Genomic DNA, 19,474 nt, shown 5'->3' on the forward strand with positions numbered 1-19,474 from the left:
TCACTACTAGGCTTAAGATATATAACCAGTTAAGATGGAAAGGATCTCAAGTTACTGTAGCTGTACACATTAATAGACACAGTACCTCCTTTAAAATAAATTCAGGCACAATCCTAAAGCAACCATAATGAAATGACTCTTCATAATAGATAATAATGCTTTACAAAGAATTCTGTTAGAGAGCTACGCATGGCAATTTATCCATTTAATAAAACACCTTTCTCACCAGTTGAGTAATGAAAACTCCATATCTGCATTGCTTTTACAACATTTGAAATCTGAGAGAAAGAACAGAGCAACAGATTTTAGAACTGGTAAATAGTTTATTCCTTATTAATTGAAGGTTTACCATTTTCTTCATTTTATAGAAAACGGAGAAAAAAAATTGCCTTTTACAAACATTTACAAATAAATGACAAGTGGCTGTACAAATAGTAACTGAAGAAGAAAGACAAAAAGAAAGGCGGGAGGGAGAGTTGATTCACCACCATCAACTTTTAGTTGACAAGTAAAAAGATCCAGTTTTAAGATGACTGCCATTGCAAACTTTGTGCTTGATCAAAATTATCTCAGAATGCAAGCTATCCCATCCTTTCCTCTTTCTTACCACAGGCACAAAGTTTACAAACATAATTAATTAAATGCATTTAACAAATTAATTCTTTAAAAAAAGCATCATTATTTTGCCCATTTTTAGTAGTGTCCATGTCTGCGTTATAGACAGTGCTGTCAGTGAAAGCTAAGGCAGATTGTTAGCACATGTACAGGCTAGGAAGAGGGTCGGGGTGAAACATCAAAAGGTCAAAGGTGAAGTGCTATTTGATACGCAGCGATTCGAGCTGATCCTGGTACTCCGTGAAGAGTCTCTGGAACCGCAAATTCTGACCAATCACAGGCAGCACCTCTGTCAGCAGATCCCTCTTTCTCAGGCCCTGAAATAGACACAGAAGATAATGAAGCCTTGCTTGAATGTTCAAAAAAAGCATTCTTTTACATTATTGCAGCAACTCTCTTCCCTCTCTGTCAGTATTGCTCTATTTAGTTCCGATCTCTATGAAAGCACAATGTGCTTTGACTGAATGGCTGGACCAGTGCGTTGTGATTGGTCAACCACTTCCAGCGTGTTTTTGGTAATGTCAAGTTATCTAAATGAGGAATTCTGTGATGTGTGCATTCCCGGAAGTAAACTCAAGACTACAACTGGTGTGTTTCAGTGCTTACAAAGAGAACCCCCGTTTGGTCTTCCTTTTACTTGCTCAAACAGCAACAAAGGACTGAAGAAAGTTGAAAAAAGAAGCACAATAGTTCCTCTTTAAGTACAACAAGAAGAAAAATACCAGAACTGTCGGCTCCCACGAGCTGCTGCTGGATCTGTGAACTGGTCCCAGTAAATCCTGACATAGCTCCCTTAACCTCTGCTCATAACCTGCAAAGATACACACCAAGTTATCTCTCAATGACAAAGACAGAATGTGGGCAGCAGTTTAATTTCTAATGGACCCTCTTGACTGTCTTTTTTTTTTTCTTTTTTTTACCAGCTTACCACCTTCTCACTCACCCTCATTTACGAGAAAACGCGCGTAGATGAGAAGCCAGTGCCTGTACTCGCTTGCTGAGAGGAGGATAAGGGCAGAGGAGAGCTGGTTCTCCAAGAAGGCCAGAGTTATTCCCTGCTGCAAGTTGTGAGGAGTCGATGACAAGCGAGATGCCAACCGCCCCGCACTGAGGGAGACAAAACTGAGACGGTTACTCTACAAGAATCAGAAAGCAGCATTAGCAGAGAACAGCGATCAATATTACCTCAGATTACGGCCCTGTGTGAGGGCCAGCGGACCCATGGACCCCAGAGCATCCTGAGAGGACAAGCAATTGCGGAAGTCTGCACACTGTACCAGAGAGTCCTGCTTATCTGCGATCAAATTCCTGTTAGATATGGGGAGAAAATACACTAAATATCAGAGACAGAACAATTATAGTGGCCAAAAAAAGTATTTAGACAGTTAGTCCACAACAAAATTCACTCATGAACACAACATGTTAGTGGAACTTGATTTAATACATGCTTTGTGTCACTCACCAGGTCTCCAGCGATGCGTTGAAGCAGTATGTTTTTCCATTTGACAACGCCACCACAGCTACTCCTTGCTGGGTCAAAAGAGACTGACTTACGGTGGCGTCTGTGCCTGGAGAGAGAGAGAGAGAGAGAGAGAGAGAGAGAGAGAGATAAGGTATGATATTTCAGTTTATTTAAGATATTGCATAATTAAAGATAGTCATTTTCACTGGCAAACTTTTCTCATGTAGTTCAGCACTTCTGTTACACTACCTTTCAAAAGTTTGTGGTAGGTAAATGTTTTTGGAAAGAAAGTCTCTCATTTACTTGATTAAAAAACACTAATATTGTAAAATATTACATATTAAGGTTTATTAGTTAACTCCCTTAGTTAACATGAACTAACAACTAACAAGAACGAACAATACTTCAGCATTTATTAATCTTAGTTTTAATTTCAACATTAATTTTAATTTCAACATTTCCTAACAACTTATTAAATCAAAAGTTGTATTTGTTAAAAAAAAAAAAATGTAAACAGATGCTTAATATTTTAGTGGAAAGTGTGATAATTGTTTTTAATCAGATTTCAATGAATAGAGAGTTGAAAAAAAACAGCATTTATTTGAAACTGAAATATTTATAAATGCAATGGAACATTTTTCTAAAATAAAAAAAATTGCTTCACTGTAATTTTTGATCAATTTCATGTGGTCTAATTGAATAAAAGAATGAAATTCTTTACAAAATAGTTGATAGTTGGAAAATGCAATTTTACATAACGTATGTTCTAAAGGAGTAGGAACACCTACATTTGCTCAAAGATAATGTGTTACAGTGTTTAGAAATATTCACAACAGTTCTGTTCGCTTACATGGAAGTTCCCACACTCTTTCATTTCAGTAAACTGTGAAAAGCGTTAGCCTCGACTCTTATACACAGTCTATTTTTTTTATCACATTTAACATATGAAAGACAAAAACGTTTCCAGCCTATGTAATAATAATAATATCTAATCTATTTTTGAACATTTATGAACACTAAAAATCATAGTTTTTGCAAAATTCTCCTGTTCATTCCCATGGCATATTGTGCAAAGAGTTTACTACAGTAAATAAGAGGGTGGAGCTTAGCAAAGGGTCAATTAATATAAAGAAATAAATAGGAGAAAGAGCATATCAACTTATTCAAGAAAGAAAACAAAATCACACCTGATAAGATTGGATTCAGAGATTCATTTTTGACCAAAGCTGTCTGTTTCTGAACATCCCTGCAGAAAAAAAGACAATACCAGGCATTTAACATCATGAGCTTTCAGATTTAATTAATCACTGACCTTTAAAAAAAAGAAGTCACAAATCTACCTGGCTGACATTATAAATAGAGTCAAGTTTTAACAAACAAATGACTTGTCTTGTTTTTTCTATTTAGAATTTGAGAGGATGGGTCAGTACCAGACAGCGAGTGTGGCTGATGCCGTCAGCGCCATGACGAAGTGGCCTGAGCAATGAAGTGCTGACATGGGGGCGGGCAGCATGATGGATGGAATCAGTCTCCGTCCACATGCAGTGAAGACAGAAAGTGTGCGGTCCTCGCATGCTACGGCAACAACATCACTATGAAAAGAGAAAAAGAAGGTAGTTTTTTGTGTTGAAATGTTAAAATCAGGTGTAAACCAGTATGTTTTAAAGTGCCCCTATTATGCTATTTTAAAGGCTTCTGATTCGGTTTTGAAGTCTCCTACAACAGTTTTACATGCAAGATCAAAAAACACTTTCATTTTCTCATAATATACACTGCACATAATTTTTCAATGATTCTCAAACGACTCATTGGATGAATCGGTCTCTCCAAATTCCTTCTTTCTGCGAGCTACTCTTCTCTGATTGGCCAGACTGCCCAGTCTGAAAAACCGGAAGTGTCGCCTTTAATCATAGGAGAGTCGCTAATGCGATTGCGTATTGTTGTGTTCAATGTAGAAATTTATTAAAAATGTACATAGATTTCTTTCATAGTTTAGACTATATACAGTGAAATGTATAAATAAATGTATTATATATATATATTCAGAATATAAAAAAAGAAGCAGGAACGAACTATATACATATCCTATATTGGATATTAACATCTAATAGTTTAAATCGCGGCAGCAGCTTCAGGTTGGTAGTCCAAGACATTGTTGTCTATCTGTACTTCCGGGATTCTTCCCACCGGAGCCTCGCTTTCGATTTCAAAATGGCAGCTAAGCGAAATCAGCATATAGGGGCACTTTAATACGTTACATCCTCACCTGCTCCCTGTGGCTATGATGATGCGACTGGGCAACAGCGTGTCCCACTCTCTGCCCTCTCTGCTCCATTTGAGCTGACTGAGACGAGCTCCAGACACCACAGAGACATCGTTCTCCACCTCCAGATATGTGATGGAGTCTGTGCCCACCTAAACATGCAGGTAAATTTCGCTCTTATTTTTAGCTAATTTGAATCCTCTAATAGTTAATTTTTCATCCAGCAATGGCATGGGGCCAACTTCTGCATTTCATTACATCAGCACTATTACAGACATAGTACTTAAGCTTCCGGTTTACACAATATAATCTATTGAGAGCATTAATTGTGAACACAGGACTGATATCTTAGTTGTAGAGTTTTTTGTGCCATACCTGAGTGCTGAATGATTTCCGTATGGATGGGGTAGGAAGTTTTAACACCACTGCAGGTGTTACTAATCGAGATGACTCCTTTTCCACAGAGACCGGAGCCTATAAGAGAAGAGACCAATTATAAATCTGTAAACAAAATTTATCTTTGATGCCCATGCCCCCTCAGGTCTCTTCTATATATATATATATATATATATATATATATATATAAAGATAATAGTAGAGATTATTGATTATAACGGTCATTGTCTACAAGTGTAGATTTTTTTCTTATAATGTTATATATAAAAGGAACAAAAAAAAAAATCATACAAATGAACATGTACATTTGTACACTGCCGTTCAGAAGTTTTGGGTCAGTAATATTTATTTTTTAATTAATACTTATTCTGCAAGGATTATATTTATATTTCAAATGAATGCTGCTCCTTCAAACTTTATTCATAAAAGAACTCTGAAATTCAATAATATTAACAATATTAGAAATTCAACAATATTAAGTAGCACAATAATTGTTAATTGATAAGTAGTATTTGTTGAGCACCAAATCAGCATATTAGGATCAATTCTGAAGGATAATGTGACACTGGACTGGTGTAATGATGCTGAATATCAGCCTTGCCATGACAGGAATAAATTATTTTATTTTAAAATATAACTTTCTATTGTTTTTATGATGAATAAACGTAGCCTTGGTGAGCATGACACCTTTAAAAAAATTATATATATATATATATATATATATGTATATATATATGTATTAAATTGTATAACAGCATGCTGTGCTTTAGCAGTTACAGTTTTCACAGTCAAACCCTGTGATAAAAGAGAACTTCTCTCGAGAAAGGAAATGTCACCTGTTGGATGGCTTGTGATACGGGCATCATCATTTTGGCATCTTTCCTTGGCCTTCCCTTCTTCCTCTTCTCTACCACCTCTCCTCCCTCCATCTCTACCTTCCTCTTGACCATAGAGAGTGATTTCACCATGTTTTTGTCCTCACTGTCGCTGCTGGTTTCATCTTTTACTTTCAGCTCCTTCGCAGAGCTGTTGTCTTTAACCCTAAGATAGAACCACAAAACAACTTCAGATTTTTAAGTTCAGTTTGGAAAAACACACCAGTTATCATGAAGACATTATTACCTGTCAAGTGGGGTGATGCCTATATTGATGGGTACGCTAGTGACACCTGGTGTGGCCTTTGACCTTTCAGTAAATCGTGAATCCAATGCTTTCATGGGCTCCATTTTGGAGGCAGACGTCAACAGCAGATTTGTTTTCATAGCGATTGAGTTTACTGGTGCAGGTCCACTGAAAGAGAGAAACAATAAAAGCAATTTGATTTTTTTTTTTTTTTAACAAAGTATGGGGCGAGACAGGGGGGAATAGGACATGGGGCTACATAGGGCTCTGCTCAGAATATCGATACATCAGCATAAAGATCTAGGGTAACACTATTTTGATAGTCCACTTTAGACATTCTACTAACTATAAGTAACTTTTCAACAACATGTGATCTAACTGTCATTAGAGTATTAGTAGACTGTCAGCTAAATATCTGCTAACACTTTATTTTGTTGGTCCCCCAAAAGACATTCAACTGACTATAAGTAAATTGGCGACTACAAGTAAACTTATTCTCCTAACCCTAACCATATCCTAACAGTCTACTGACAGTCTAATGAGAGTTAGTTGACGTGTAGTTGAAAAGTTACTTATAATTATTAGAACGTCTAAACTGACGAAATAAAGTGTAACCAATTCGGAAAATGTAATCATTTAAAATGATTTCAACATAGAAGAAATTACTTTGTTTGGTGCACATTTCAACGCTTAAGACCTGTTAAATACTAGGTGATGAACTAAGAGTTGAGAAAACTAAGTTAAAAATAAGTTGTTAACGTTTTTGCCTTGATGGAACATTTTAAGTTTTGTTTTGTCATTGAGCAGTGTAGACATGCTTCAGTGTCACTATTATTGTCATTTCAGTTATTGAGGCAGACTTTAAAAGCACAAGGAAGAGCCATTATAAGCATTTTTATTTATTTAACTCGTTGTTGTTATGTTTTTTTTTTTTTTTTTGCTTTTTATTGAACATGAACATCAGTCAAAAGCATCAGTGAACATCAGTGTTAACAATGACATTTTAGTTCCTTTTTTTCACCCCTTTATCCCTTTAATGCAACCCCCCTCCCAGAAAAAAAAAACCAATAATAATAATGATAAATAAATAAAATAATGTTGTTTTTCAACACTGTTTCTAAACTCGGCTCAAAAGAAATTTAAATTCCAAATTGATCCATATCGTGATGTGTATCGTGACATCGTTGGTGATACACAGCCCGACACTACATTGCATACACGCACACTTACCTGTCCTTGTTTTCTTCCGCAGTTTTGTTGGGAGAGGTGGTGGTGGGGTCGTGGGATGGTCGCAGGCCGAGTGAGTTGGCCGTGCTGGAATCTGAAGAGATCTGAGGAGTGAGCTGGGTAGATGCGGACGACCCCGGCAAGATCGGGACACTGTTAAACAATGCTGGTGAGAAATCCCTGGGTAAAAAAAGAGAGATTCAGCCACTGACTGCATGCAGTGGTATAGGTGAGTGATAATTTTAGATGTGTTGGAATGCGCGTTCGTTACCCCGTGTCGAGCTGTGCGATGCAGAGAGGTGTGATTCTCCTTCTCCCGTCTGCGGTTCTGGTCTCCACCTGCTTCTTTAAGAGGTTCTGCCCATTCCAAACAAACGTGCCATTTGTTAAAGCAGACAAAGTGAAATACACAATGCTGTCACTTTAACCATTTACTTGACGACTTGAAAGCTGGCATTTTAATTCATGTATAATAACTGAAGGCCTGCAAAGATATTCTTTGGAGACAAAGGTGTAAATATTCAAGCTCTCTAAACCACTCATTATGTGCACTCGTCAAGCTGCTGCCATTTTTAACGATGTGGTGCGACCATTGGAAACAACTGAAAAATGATGCTGGCCTTAAGAGAAAAACATGCTGGCTTTGGTGGACACAGCCTAAATATCAATCCAATGGGCATCTGCAAAGAAATTATTCTAGATAGTTTGGATTTAAATAATATGAATGAGAGCAGAAAACTACACTTAGTAAACCGAGTAACCAAATTATTTATCATATCATTTGTTAGTATATGGACTGTTTTAATTATTTGCTATGTGCATTGTTTCTTCTGACCTTCCTGATGTCCTCCAGGGACTCTCCGTTGAGCACATTGGTGAGTTTGGGCGTCTGGTTCTCTGGACCGCTTCCCTGGGCTCCATTAGGGTTCGGGTTCCTCTGCCGTTCCTGCTGATACTTGAGCATTTCTGGGTTCTCAATGATTGTGCTGGCAAGCTGTGACTCCATCGTGATGGCCAGACTCTTTCCATAGATGTTCTGATGAATAGCATTCTACAAAAAATATACATAATATACATTAAAAAAAAATATATATATATATAAATAAAAAAATATATATATAAAGATATACAGAAATTATTGTAGGGACATCGACGTTACATTTTCATGCCACTAAACATGACTTGAAATAAACTATGATTGGTTGCTTTAAATGGCAGTAAGACAGCATCTAGGCAGCCAATGAAAGCTGCTATGAAGTCCAGAACTTCTGCTGTCAGTCTGAACTTAAGGTATGGGTACACGAGTACTTTTTTCAGTATAATCTTATAATAGTTATTGTTGCCTTAAAAACAACACTGTTAGCTACTTTTGAAAGTTAACTAGTTTCTCAAACATTGGTGTGTTTGTGTGTTTTCTCCACCTTTTCCTCTTCATTCAAAGGATCTCCCAGTTCATCCTGTGAGAAGTCCAGGAAGGCCACTGTCCCATCCATGGAGCACACCAGAAGTCCCAGCCCATTCAGTGTCCTGAGAGATTCAATCCGTACACAAAACTCCCATGATCATCAGGTAGATACAAGTTTTTATCCCAAAACAATGTCTAAGATGCTTTACAAAGCTTGGAAAATAGAAAAGTGGTTTTCTTACCACGTGATATCCATAATAGATTTATCAAAGAGGTCATGGATGACAACCAGGGGACGCTTGAGTGAGGTGAGCTAAAAAAAAAAAAACAAGAGCAGGACAACTGATTATCTTGAAATTCAGAAATCCTTCCCGTACACTGCGGTAAGACGTGACATTTTTCTGTCCTCATTGAAACCAAAATACTGTGTGAAACAAGAAAAACAAAATAAATCAGAACATTATGTGGAGTATTGGACCAGTGAGGTTTCACTGTGGGAGCCACTCCACAGTCCACCGGGACTGACAAAATGCATTGTCATGGTTGCAGCTGGTTAGGACCAAAGCTCATTAACATGGACGAGATGTGATTTATTGCTTTCTCGTGTCAGTTATCTGTTTAATATTGATTAAGCAATATTGTTGAGCATAGCATAACTAATAATTTAAGATTTGTTTTATTTTTATTCAATTGGTCAAAATTGACCAAAGACTTATTACTTTAGACAGACTCATTGCAAAATATTATATTATTAAATAAATGCTGTTCTTTTAAACTTTCTATAAGATCTATAAATCTATAACAAATCCTAAAATAATAATAATAATAATAATAATAATATCAGGGTTTACGTGAAAATATTACGTGAAAATAGTAGAACATCTGTTTTCAACATTGACAATAAGAAGAAGTGTTTCTTGAACACCAAATTAAAGATTTCAGGTCGTTCAGCTTATTAGAAAAAAAGGAGCTTTTCCATCACAGAAATGAATTACATTTCAAAATATTTTAAAATATGAAAAAAGTTATTTGAAGTTAGAAATATTTTACTATATTAGTGTTTAACTGCATTTTTGATCAAATAAATGCAGCTTTGGTGAGCGTAAGAAAAGCAGTCTTTTGAAAGGTGGAAATGTTGATGACTCCTCCATGTCTTTATAAGCTTTTTTTAGTTTCCCGTCATTTTTCACAAATTAAACACTCTCTAATATTATTCATGAATGTGTGGCTGATGAAGGGTAAAAATAAGGGGTGATAGTGAGAAGTCTCATACCCATACAGAGAGTGAGCGGTCCTTACTACCCACAGCACAGCAGCAGTACGGGCAGCTGGGTTTGGGTGTGCTGCCATTCTTCTGTTTTTTCTTAAAGATCTTAGGATTGAACTTCTGCAGAGAGATGGAGAGGAATTCATAAACCATTCAATAACGTCAAAAACAAAAGCATTTACAATGAAGACTTCAATATGCTTTTCTGTGAAATATGAATGATTTGAGCCGACACTAACCACCACAGTAACAGCTTTTCGATGACCCACAAAATCCATGTTGGTTTTCCAGCCATCACGTTCGATGATCTGAGCGGTGGGCCCGGAATTATTCATGGCGTGAGCTGAAACCAGGTACTGACCATCTGGAGACCAGCTCAGCCTCAGGACGTGTGTGGTGCCGCCACACTGAATCAAAGCAATAGAGAAGAGAAAAAAAAAAGAGAGAGTGCAGGGTCAAGTGCATGTAAACAACTTAAAGAAGAAAAAAAATAAGCAAAGTGAAGTTTAGTCTTACCTCACTAAACGGTTTGGTGATGTTTGTCTCCAGCTGCCAGTCCATGGTCCTCCAGACCTTCAGGCTATGGTCATCTGCCTGAGAGGCGATGTACTTTCCAACGGGGTCCCACGTCAGGCCTTTCACCAGCCCAGTGTGTCCCTTTAAAGTCATCACAATCTCTGTGGCATACACATACAAAAGCGAATTAAAAAAATGCAGTTTTTGATGCTTTGATTCAGAACCGAATGTATTGATACAGAAGCCAACGTTTTCTAGATGTTATTAGTGGCCATAACAGTATTTAGGCACTTAAGCCACACTTAAAGGGTTAGTTGACCCAAAAATTCTTTCTTAAATTACTCGTTTTGTTACTCATTCAAAATTACTCGTTCCTTCGTTTTGTTCATTATCTATTAGACTTTCATTCATTTTCAAAACAGATTTCTGCCATTCCATTGAAAATCTATTCCCCCAAACACTTCACTTCAAGAATGTTGATGAAGAGTTTATAAAATAAATCCATATGTATCCAAGTCTTATGAAGAGACGCTTATATCATTAACAGATTTAATTTAAGTTTTTTACCAAACATACACAGAGCACTCAAATTTGGAAAACAGAAACATGTCTGACATGCAAGACCAATGAAGTTCATTCTTGCATGACAGGCCAGCGCATTTGAGCTTACGCAAGAACCAATGTTGCTTCAGCACGTCAAGCAAGCTGAGCTTCTTTTTACTATATTTAAGTGCTCCATGTATCTAAATGAACATATAAAGCGATCGATCGTGTCTCTGTAGAACTTATATTAAACTGCTTGATTCATCGGAATTTATTTTACAAACTCTTTATGAACGTTTTGAAGCATCAGAGATTTGGATATATATGCTTTCTGTGGAGGGACAGAAATCTCTCAAGATTTCTGAATATCTCTCAAGATTTAAAAATATCTTCATTTGTGTTTTTAAGATGAATAAAAGTCTTGTGGGCTTGAAATGACATGAAAGTGCGTAATTGATGACAGAATTTGTATTTTGGGGTAAACTAACCCTTTAATGTCATTGCATTAGAAACATATCAAACCAAGCGGCATCTGCAAACAAACAAATGACACTAGACTTTTTTTAGATCTAAATTCACTTTCACCTGGAAATTTTCGAGCATTCCATATAACGATGGTATTATCCACACTGCAGGACGCGAGCCAGACATCATGAGGTGACCAGGCAACATCCATTATATCTGAATCAGATTTAGAGAAAACACCACATGTGCTTCAGACAATGCCAAAACTGAGGACAATATCCAGCAATAACATGGACAGCGTTTTTCTCCTCACCTCCCGTGTGGCTCCTCAGAATCATGACGCACCTCCACTGTTCCACATTAGCCAGTTTACTGCTGGATCCAAACACCGTGCTTGGACCTATGAAACTGTTCAACAAAAGAAATAACACAAAATGACTCAAAGGTCTGTGCGGAGATGCATTTGTGGCATCTGTTTGTGTTTTATAAACGAGGAAAGAACAATCTGCGTTCAAAAGTAGGGAAATAAACAGTGCATTTGCGCTAGTAGGGCCGCTTGTTCATTCTGTCTACTGGAAAACATATAAAAATGTGATTTTTAGCATCACATTCTTATTTTTTTTTAACTTTCAAATTCAAATACATTTCAAATATTATTATCATATTTCAAAAAGTTGATATAAAAAATGTTGGAACTTATTAAACTAAATGTTTTACTAATTATTTTTTTAAAGGTGCAGTAAGCGACTTCTGAGAAACGCTACTGAATGTGGATTAGACTGAGCACCATAACACACTTGTGCTCGAGAGACCTTAGTGGGAAGGCCTGAAACAGACTACGAGTTTGCATAGTTTCTCCACCATATGTGAGTAACACTGTTTTTGCAATTTGGCACAGCTGTTCCACTACACAGTATCGACTCGACTCTGCTCGGCTCGCCTTTGTTTGGTTTTCCACTGTGTAAAAGTTGTACCTGTACCTGCTTTCGGGTACTTTTTTTTTATCACCTCCGGAGAGGTTCTGAGCGAGCAAAGGCGAGCTGAGCCGGTACTAAAATTTGATGTGAAAACAATGCCGACTGCTGATTGGTCAAAGAGAAACGCATCCAGAATAATCCCGCCATTTTGAAAATAGTTTGGCCAGAGATAGTTACTAAACTTACTATTATTATTATTGTAACTCGGAAGAATACGAGTCGTGAACGGATAGTGATTCCCAGAACATTCCCGGAATCGGATCGGATCGTGAGGTGACCAAAGATTCCCACCCCTATGAGACATCCACTCTTACATTGCATTTTGGCGTGGAGCAATGAAAGGAGGGATGCGTTTCAAATATGAAGTGTTTTTAAAAATCGCTTACTGCACCTTTAATTGTTATATAATTTTAATCAATGTAAAGTGTTTTAAAGTTGGGGAAAAAAGTCAGTTGTACTCACGCCGCTCTCTTCCACACCATGACCAGTTTGTCGTCTCCTCCTGATGCCAGGTATAAGCCATTATTAGACCAACGCACGCAATTCACACATGCTGAAATGCACAAAGTTACATAAAACATTTGATTAGACACAGAATATTCATCAGTCTCACACATTCTGTCTCACATTCTGTCAGTGCAATTCATATCCACAGGAGTTCACAATACATTTAAGTGACAAGATATAATCTAGACAGTCTCTGAATTTTTCTTTTGAATGTTGTGAGCAAAATATGTGGTCTAAATGCAGCAAAATTAAGGATCAAGAGAATAAAAATCCACAATTTTTTTTTTATTAACCAGTACTTCAGATATTTTAATATTTAGAGATAAACAGGTAATACCTAAGTGATTGTCCATCTGACAAAGCAATTTGGGAATATTTTCGTTCTTCTCGTCCTCTTCTCGAAGAACCGGGGCCATGTTCCAGATGACCACTTTCCCAGAGTCCTCACCTGTCAGTGAACAAAGAAAATATTAGTTCCTGATGACAAACTACTAAATTAGGACTGAAATTAAACTACATTTTACAAAAAAAGAAAAAAGGAGAGATTCATCTGAAAGCTATACTAGTTAGCCAAACGATAACAGGAAAATATATCTTAGTGGCTTTTATTTTTTATTTTTTTACCTTGGCCACCTGTAGCAAACTTGGTTCCATCTGGATGGATATCAACTGAGAATATTGGTTTACCTGAAAACAAAAACACTCTTAGAACACAAATGCAGTTTGAAAATACTTGGTCAAAGAGTCCAAAAATATTCAATGATAGAACAAACTGCACTGTATACAATAGGCTACTTGCAGTTCAAAGAAGGTTAAAATACAAATACGGCCACATTAGCATATGACAGATACAAACAATGTCACATGCTTGATTTAATCTGTTGATTGTGACTAGATCGTCTCTTAAATTGCAATAACAGTGCAATAACAGTCATCAGCTCCAGCTTGATGGACCCATGTCATAGGTCCACCTGCCTGTCTTTTGCAACTTCAAAATGGGTGGTGTGCAACTGTTCACATGATATATTCATGAGTGGCTTCTTAAAAACCAGCCAAGCTATAAAAAAACAAACAAAAACAGCCGATTAATATGATTCTCATTGCGCTAAAACGTGCAGGAAAGAATCCGAGCGCAATCACAGCACTGGAGAAGAGACCCGATCCGTCTCTACATAACAAAAGCTCAAGTTGAAGCCCCGGATTCTTGCACAAACACACACACAGTCGGGCTGCTGCTCTCACCATTGTGATTGACCCAACTCGGCTTCAGGAGCTTCATCTTCACGCTGATCAAGTATAAAACCGCCTTTTGCAACCCGCGATCTCCTTCTGTGCTTCCGAGCAGAATCGTTTCCAGCGTCCACCCTCCCGCCCGGCCGTTTAAGTGCTGCGGCTCATCCGTTACTTTGTTGCTCAGTTAAACTCCATGTCTGTCTCGCTCTCTCTCCCTCTCATCACTCTGAGCGTGAAGCTGCAGCAACTGAAGTCACGCCGGAAGTTAGCCGTCTTCATCGAAGTTCCCTTGGAAACAAAGAATCAACGTGTCTGTTCCTTACAGTCTATGGTCTGTTCCTTATTTACAGTCATTCATTTAGCAGAAGCCGTCATTAAAAAAAAATTAAATTTTTTTTTTTATTAGACCCCAATTATCTATCTATCTATCTATCTATCTATCTATCTATCTATCTATCTATCTATCTATCTATCTATCTATCTATCTATCTATCTATCTATCTATCATCTTGTATGTTATCTATGAAACGTTATATTTTGACGTTTCTGCAGTTCACAGTTCATAGCACAGTCGATTTAAAAATAAAACTACTTTATGTTTCTAGAGTAGACAAATTGGACAGTAAAATGTAATGAAATTTCAAAATAATTAGGCTTCAAGTTCTTTGATGATCTTTGAAACCACCAAAATGTAACTATTATGAGAGGAAATGATCATATAGCCCATGATAAAGCACAAAAATATATTTTTTAAAAAACGACTTTAAAGTTTACCACTGGGTGGCGAGCACACAGCTTTTCATAACGGCTGAAGCTAAGTCATGAACCAGAAATCGAAATACAAATACACAGAATGCGGTGACGAATCATGGAGACGCGAGGTAGGCGGAGCTTATGCGTCATGATCATGGTCGTGAGAAGTGATTGGACCACACAGCGCCCCTCGCGAACTTCATACATTTACCACCAAGAACAGATACCCTTCTAGCTAGTTTCTCTTTCACAAGCCCAGGCAGGAAAAGGGAACCGCAGAAGAAGACCTCGTCTCACATTGTTTACATCAGGAGGAGGTGACAGAACGGAGCCTGTCCTGTCAGTATGGCTCAAACTTTCAGTCTATGACATACTATGACATTTAACATCAACTGACGGGGAGCCATGGGCGCATTCGCTTGTCTTTCTGTCCTGTGCTCGTTGTGGCTTTGCCCGCTAGTTTCCAGCGAACAGGTAGCATTTGTAGAGGTGTTTCTGGAAGAGCATCAGGATGTTTTTCAGGGTGAGGTGGTCAAGGGGACTCTGGAGAACGATCCCATGGAAAACCACAGCAAAAAGAAACAAGAGCTTAAAGGAGACCTCATATTAGTGAGTTATCAGTGCTTGATATTGGAAGTTATTTTCACTATTTTGAACGTGTGTCTTGCCTTGGCTGTGTAACACTTTTCTCAAGTGTGGGGTCAGCAGCACTGTGATATAAAAATGATATGTCAAATATTAAAATTATTATATTTGATATGACTAAAAATATAGCTATAAGTTCTATAAATTACTTAATTGATACAAACTGTTTTGTATTTTGCTAAACTGCTAAAATTACCATTTCATTTAATTTCACTGTTATTGTATTTGCATTTTAACACCTTTCTCGCCTGCTGTGTCAGCACATTTGTATATTAATATGTATAATAATAATGCATAAGTTAAGCACACAGCTAATATAACCAATGTGGTGTCAGTATATCTTTAAAGTGATAAAAAGCCTTTATAATAGTTTTATTAATATTATGTTAAATATTGCGAATATTGACAATAGTAGCATTCATTTCTATGAATAAATAAATTGGGAAAATATAAGCAAAACTGCTTTAAATTATATATAGTTTAATGAAAGAACATTCTAGTGATCATAATCTTCGATTGATTTTTTGATTAAAGTGTAGATGTTGCTTTTTTAAAAACTAATGATAAGTAAAGTTTGTGGGACATGCTTTGTCCATTGTCTTCTTCACATCAGTGACATGCTTCCTTTTGTCAATGCAGATAAAAGATGAAGCTCTTGAAAGCAACGATGAAAGCAGTGATGGGAAGGATCAGAACCCGTGGATCGGAGTGGTTCCTGTCCAGATGGAGGAAGGCACAGTTTCCAGCAACAGCAACCAGGAGTCATTTGCTGCCTCTGTGGTCAATAAGGTATTCAAAACGTCATTGTTAAGACTGAAGCATGATGTTAAGGTAGGACTGATCAAACTGACAGCTCTCTCCTCTATAGATGAAGCGTGCTCTTGTTTTTGGTGCGTCTGCGTTGATCATACTGGCTTTAAACCAGAATACCGTCAGAGAGGTGAGGGCTTTGCTGTTCTTTTTTTATAATCTTTTATTTTATGGGATTGTGGTTATTAGATATGTATGAAAAAATAATAAATCTGTCCTTCTACAGATGGATCTCTCCCAGGTCCTCTCAAAGCCAATCATTGTCATTCAGACATCAGAAAATGTCACTAAGCTCATTGGAGCACTCCTCAGGTAATCTTCAGTCATTCAATTATCGGTATTCTTTGGAATAAACAATATACTGGATTTAAAAATGTCCTTTTTCATTATTATTTTTATTTAGGGGCCTTCATGCAACAGCCACAATCACTTATAAGACTTTTCTACAGGATAGCCTGGTAAGATTTGACTGATAATAAGCTCGTGTGCAGCATAGTTTCATGCTTGTTATGGTTATTATTAGTGTAGGCGTGTGATATTTCTATATGCGGTGTCAAAGGGGGCCACCTTGACCCTGTGGTCCAGCTGTGGCCGTTCAAGAGGAGGGTTGTACGGGGAATGGCAGGGGGTCATCTGCACTGGAGAGACCAACTCTCAGGTCCAGGTATGAGCGTTATTAAGACAACTCATATCATCCAGGGTACTGTCATAGCTTTACAGCCAAAGCTGCATAGTTAATCATTAAAAGATCGTGATTTTAATTCATACAACACCTATGCAATCTTATTTCTACATGACAATGATTCTGCTATTAGATTTTAATCTGGGTCAGCACACCCAAATTATCACAGAAGTACTGGGATAAAAGTTTATAGTTCAGATATAATCAATGATGTCTACGGTTAGTACTGATCAAAGTAGAATAAATTACCCTATGAAAGTAACTTGACACGTCAAATAAAGATTGTATCAATTACTCTGTTACGTCGGTAAAGGGCAAGTATTTTTCATAGATTCAAATCAGAGAAACATTTTTAAATAGACTGCAGCAATTAACATTTTGTCAGAACCTCTGGTAAATTACATGCTTTTTTGTTTAGTTCTATTCTGAATCATGATTTCTATTTAAAAAAAAAAAAGTGATTCTCAATTTATCCAGAATTGCGCAGCTCTACTTACAGCTCAAAAGGTTTCAGCACTGTCATGTATATACTCATCTAATGTTTCTTAATAATAAATGTCACCTTTATTGAACAGCAAGGAGAAATTCTCTTTTTTTGTCCATCTGCCTAGAAATATCTCCAGCAGCTTTGGAACACAGTCGTTCTGGTGGCCCTTGTCCTCTCCACAGGGGTCATAGTTCAAGCACACTGGCAGTACCAAGACAACCAGTTTAATGATGATTTAGAGGTGAACACTGTTTTTGTGACAGAATCATTCTGAAGTTAGAAATATTTTGATTTAAAACCTTAATGCTTGGTTTCACAGAAGGCTTAAGCCTAGTCCCAGAATATAATGCATATTTGAGCTGTCTTAACTGAAAGTAACTTGCATTGACACTAATTAAAAAAAAAAAAAAAAAGTTTAAAAAAGCTACTTAAATGTCTTAATTGAATGCATAACCCTGGCTTAATCTAAGCCTTGTCCAAGCTTAATGTTACTAACTGTTAAGATGAAGCAGTGTTGCAATAGATTTCGAACATTTTTTTTTTTTACTTTCCATTTATAAAAAAAAAAGACATTATTTAATAACGTTTCCACAAAAATGATAAGCACCACAATTGTTTTCAACATTAATAAGAAATGTTTCTTGAGCACCAAATCAGCATATTAGAATGATTTAGATGATTCAGGTTTACCATCAAACCTACATAAAATATTAAAATGATAAGTTATTATTATGATAATTGTAATAATATTTCAATCAAATAAATGCAGCATTGGTGAGCATAGAGACTTCTTTTGAAATCATTAACAAAATCTTACCAAACTTTTGAACAGTAGTCTATACACTGTGTATAGTTTATAATAATAATAATAAAATACACTGTTTGTCTTACAGTCAAACATGAAGCAAGACATTTTAAAGAGATTATCAGCATTGAAGACGAGGACATACCGGCAGCCCAAAGTGTGGTGTGACCAAACACAAACTCAGCCGGTGGAGACGGACAGTTGTGCAGTTTGTCTGGAGCAATACAACAACAACCAGGTGACAGATATTCTCCATTCTTATGCTTTCGCTCAGTAGAGTTGTTATTCTTTTATAAAGAGAGATAGTCTATCAGAAACTTGATCACTGCTCTATTTGGGTGTGTTTTAGTGTTTGAGGGTGTTACCATGCCTCCATGAGTTCCACAGAGATTGTGTGGATCCCTGGCTACTCCTCCAGCAGACATGCCCTCTCTGCAAGCGTAGCGTTTTTGGTGAGAAAAACAAAGATTACTTGCTCATGATCTATCTATATATTTTTGCTCCATGCAAACAGTATTTGATCTGAATCCTGTTCTCATTCTCTTACTCACAGGCAATTTTTATTGAACTGGACCAGGGTGGATTCTGGACTAGGAAATAGTGGAATTGGATTGACTCTTCTGATTCAGGCTTTTCATGGCAACTAAATCCCTCCTCTGTACTGTAAGGTCAGGATTCCTCCATCATGGTAATGATCTTTGACCTTTCCAAAGACTATATATACCTTGAGTTCTTTCGAGAGACCCCAAAAGTCAGGACTAGTTCCTGATCTCCCTGAAGTTCCTTGAAGGTAGGTTCTTGTACACGGGATCAGTTCTTTTGCGCACAGTTGAGTACTCAAGTTACATTTGTTGAACCGACTCAGCAGTTTACAGATACACAGATTGTGAAGTCATGTGCACAACAAAAAAACAAAAGTAACGATTCAGATCTCTTCAAATTGAGGAATCATATGACATGATACCAGGGCTGGTCTTGTTCCACCCATAAAAAAAAGTGCAGTTCTTGCCTGAATATGGTCCTAACCTAGAAGTTGTGGTCTTGACATCTTTTGAGACCATATAAGATGTTTCTGTTAATCAGAGACATAATGCAGGTCAGAGGCCCATACATTACATGCAGAAAAAACAGATATTGTGGCATTTTATTCATTCATTCCCATGTTTGAATTAAATTGTGGCTGTAATTTAACTAAACTAAAATATAATTATGTATAACGTAGCTACGATTTACAACATTTCAATATTTACCTAATAATTACCTAAAGCAATGGGGACAAAATTGTTGTGAGAAT

General features: G+C 37.0%; 2 protein-coding genes across 3 annotated transcripts; one reads left to right on the forward strand and one right to left on the reverse strand.

The window, feature by feature from the left end:
• Nucleotides 1-303: 303 nt before the first annotated feature.
• hira (histone cell cycle regulator a) lies at nucleotides 304-14,202 on the reverse strand. Its single transcript, XM_039659367.2, has 25 exons — nucleotides 14,008-14,202; nucleotides 13,390-13,452; nucleotides 13,103-13,213; nucleotides 12,721-12,811; nucleotides 11,595-11,689; nucleotides 11,402-11,497; nucleotides 10,274-10,434; nucleotides 9,997-10,164; nucleotides 9,764-9,877; nucleotides 8,733-8,803; nucleotides 8,507-8,612; nucleotides 7,921-8,136; nucleotides 7,357-7,442; nucleotides 7,089-7,265; nucleotides 5,859-6,026; nucleotides 5,573-5,777; nucleotides 4,716-4,814; nucleotides 4,344-4,492; nucleotides 3,508-3,669; nucleotides 3,265-3,323; nucleotides 2,078-2,183; nucleotides 1,801-1,923; nucleotides 1,559-1,722; nucleotides 1,338-1,426; nucleotides 304-932 (listed from the first exon to the last, which is right to left on the reverse strand). Exons 1-25 carry the CDS (start codon nucleotides 14,042-14,044, stop codon nucleotides 816-818), a joined length of 3,033 nt encoding a protein of 1,010 aa, XP_039515301.2. The 5' UTR covers nucleotides 14,045-14,202; the 3' UTR covers nucleotides 304-815.
• rnf215 (ring finger protein 215) lies at nucleotides 12,071-18,895 on the forward strand. Of its 2 annotated transcripts, none has more exons than XM_089130525.1 (10): nucleotides 12,071-12,147; nucleotides 16,036-16,185; nucleotides 16,265-16,336; nucleotides 16,433-16,518; nucleotides 16,610-16,664; nucleotides 16,766-16,870; nucleotides 17,500-17,616; nucleotides 18,269-18,418; nucleotides 18,530-18,632; nucleotides 18,734-18,895. In XM_089130525.1, the coding sequence occupies exons 2-10, from the start codon at nucleotides 16,120-16,122 to the stop codon at nucleotides 18,745-18,747; spliced, it is 768 nt and encodes a 255-aa protein (XP_088986651.1). In that variant the 5' UTR covers nucleotides 12,071-12,147; nucleotides 16,036-16,119; the 3' UTR covers nucleotides 18,748-18,895. The 2 variants fall into 2 exon arrangements, with proteins under 2 accessions (XP_088986651.1, XP_039515304.2); XM_039659370.2 differs by lacking the exon at nucleotides 12,071-12,147 and adding an exon at nucleotides 15,020-15,360.
• Nucleotides 18,896-19,474: the final 579 nt, after the last annotated feature.

This window comes from Pimephales promelas, chromosome 4 (genome assembly GCF_988280905.1).
Source record: "Pimephales promelas chromosome 4, fPimPro1.hap1.1, whole genome shotgun sequence".
NCBI classification, from domain to species: domain Eukaryota; kingdom Metazoa; phylum Chordata; class Actinopteri; order Cypriniformes; family Leuciscidae; genus Pimephales; species Pimephales promelas.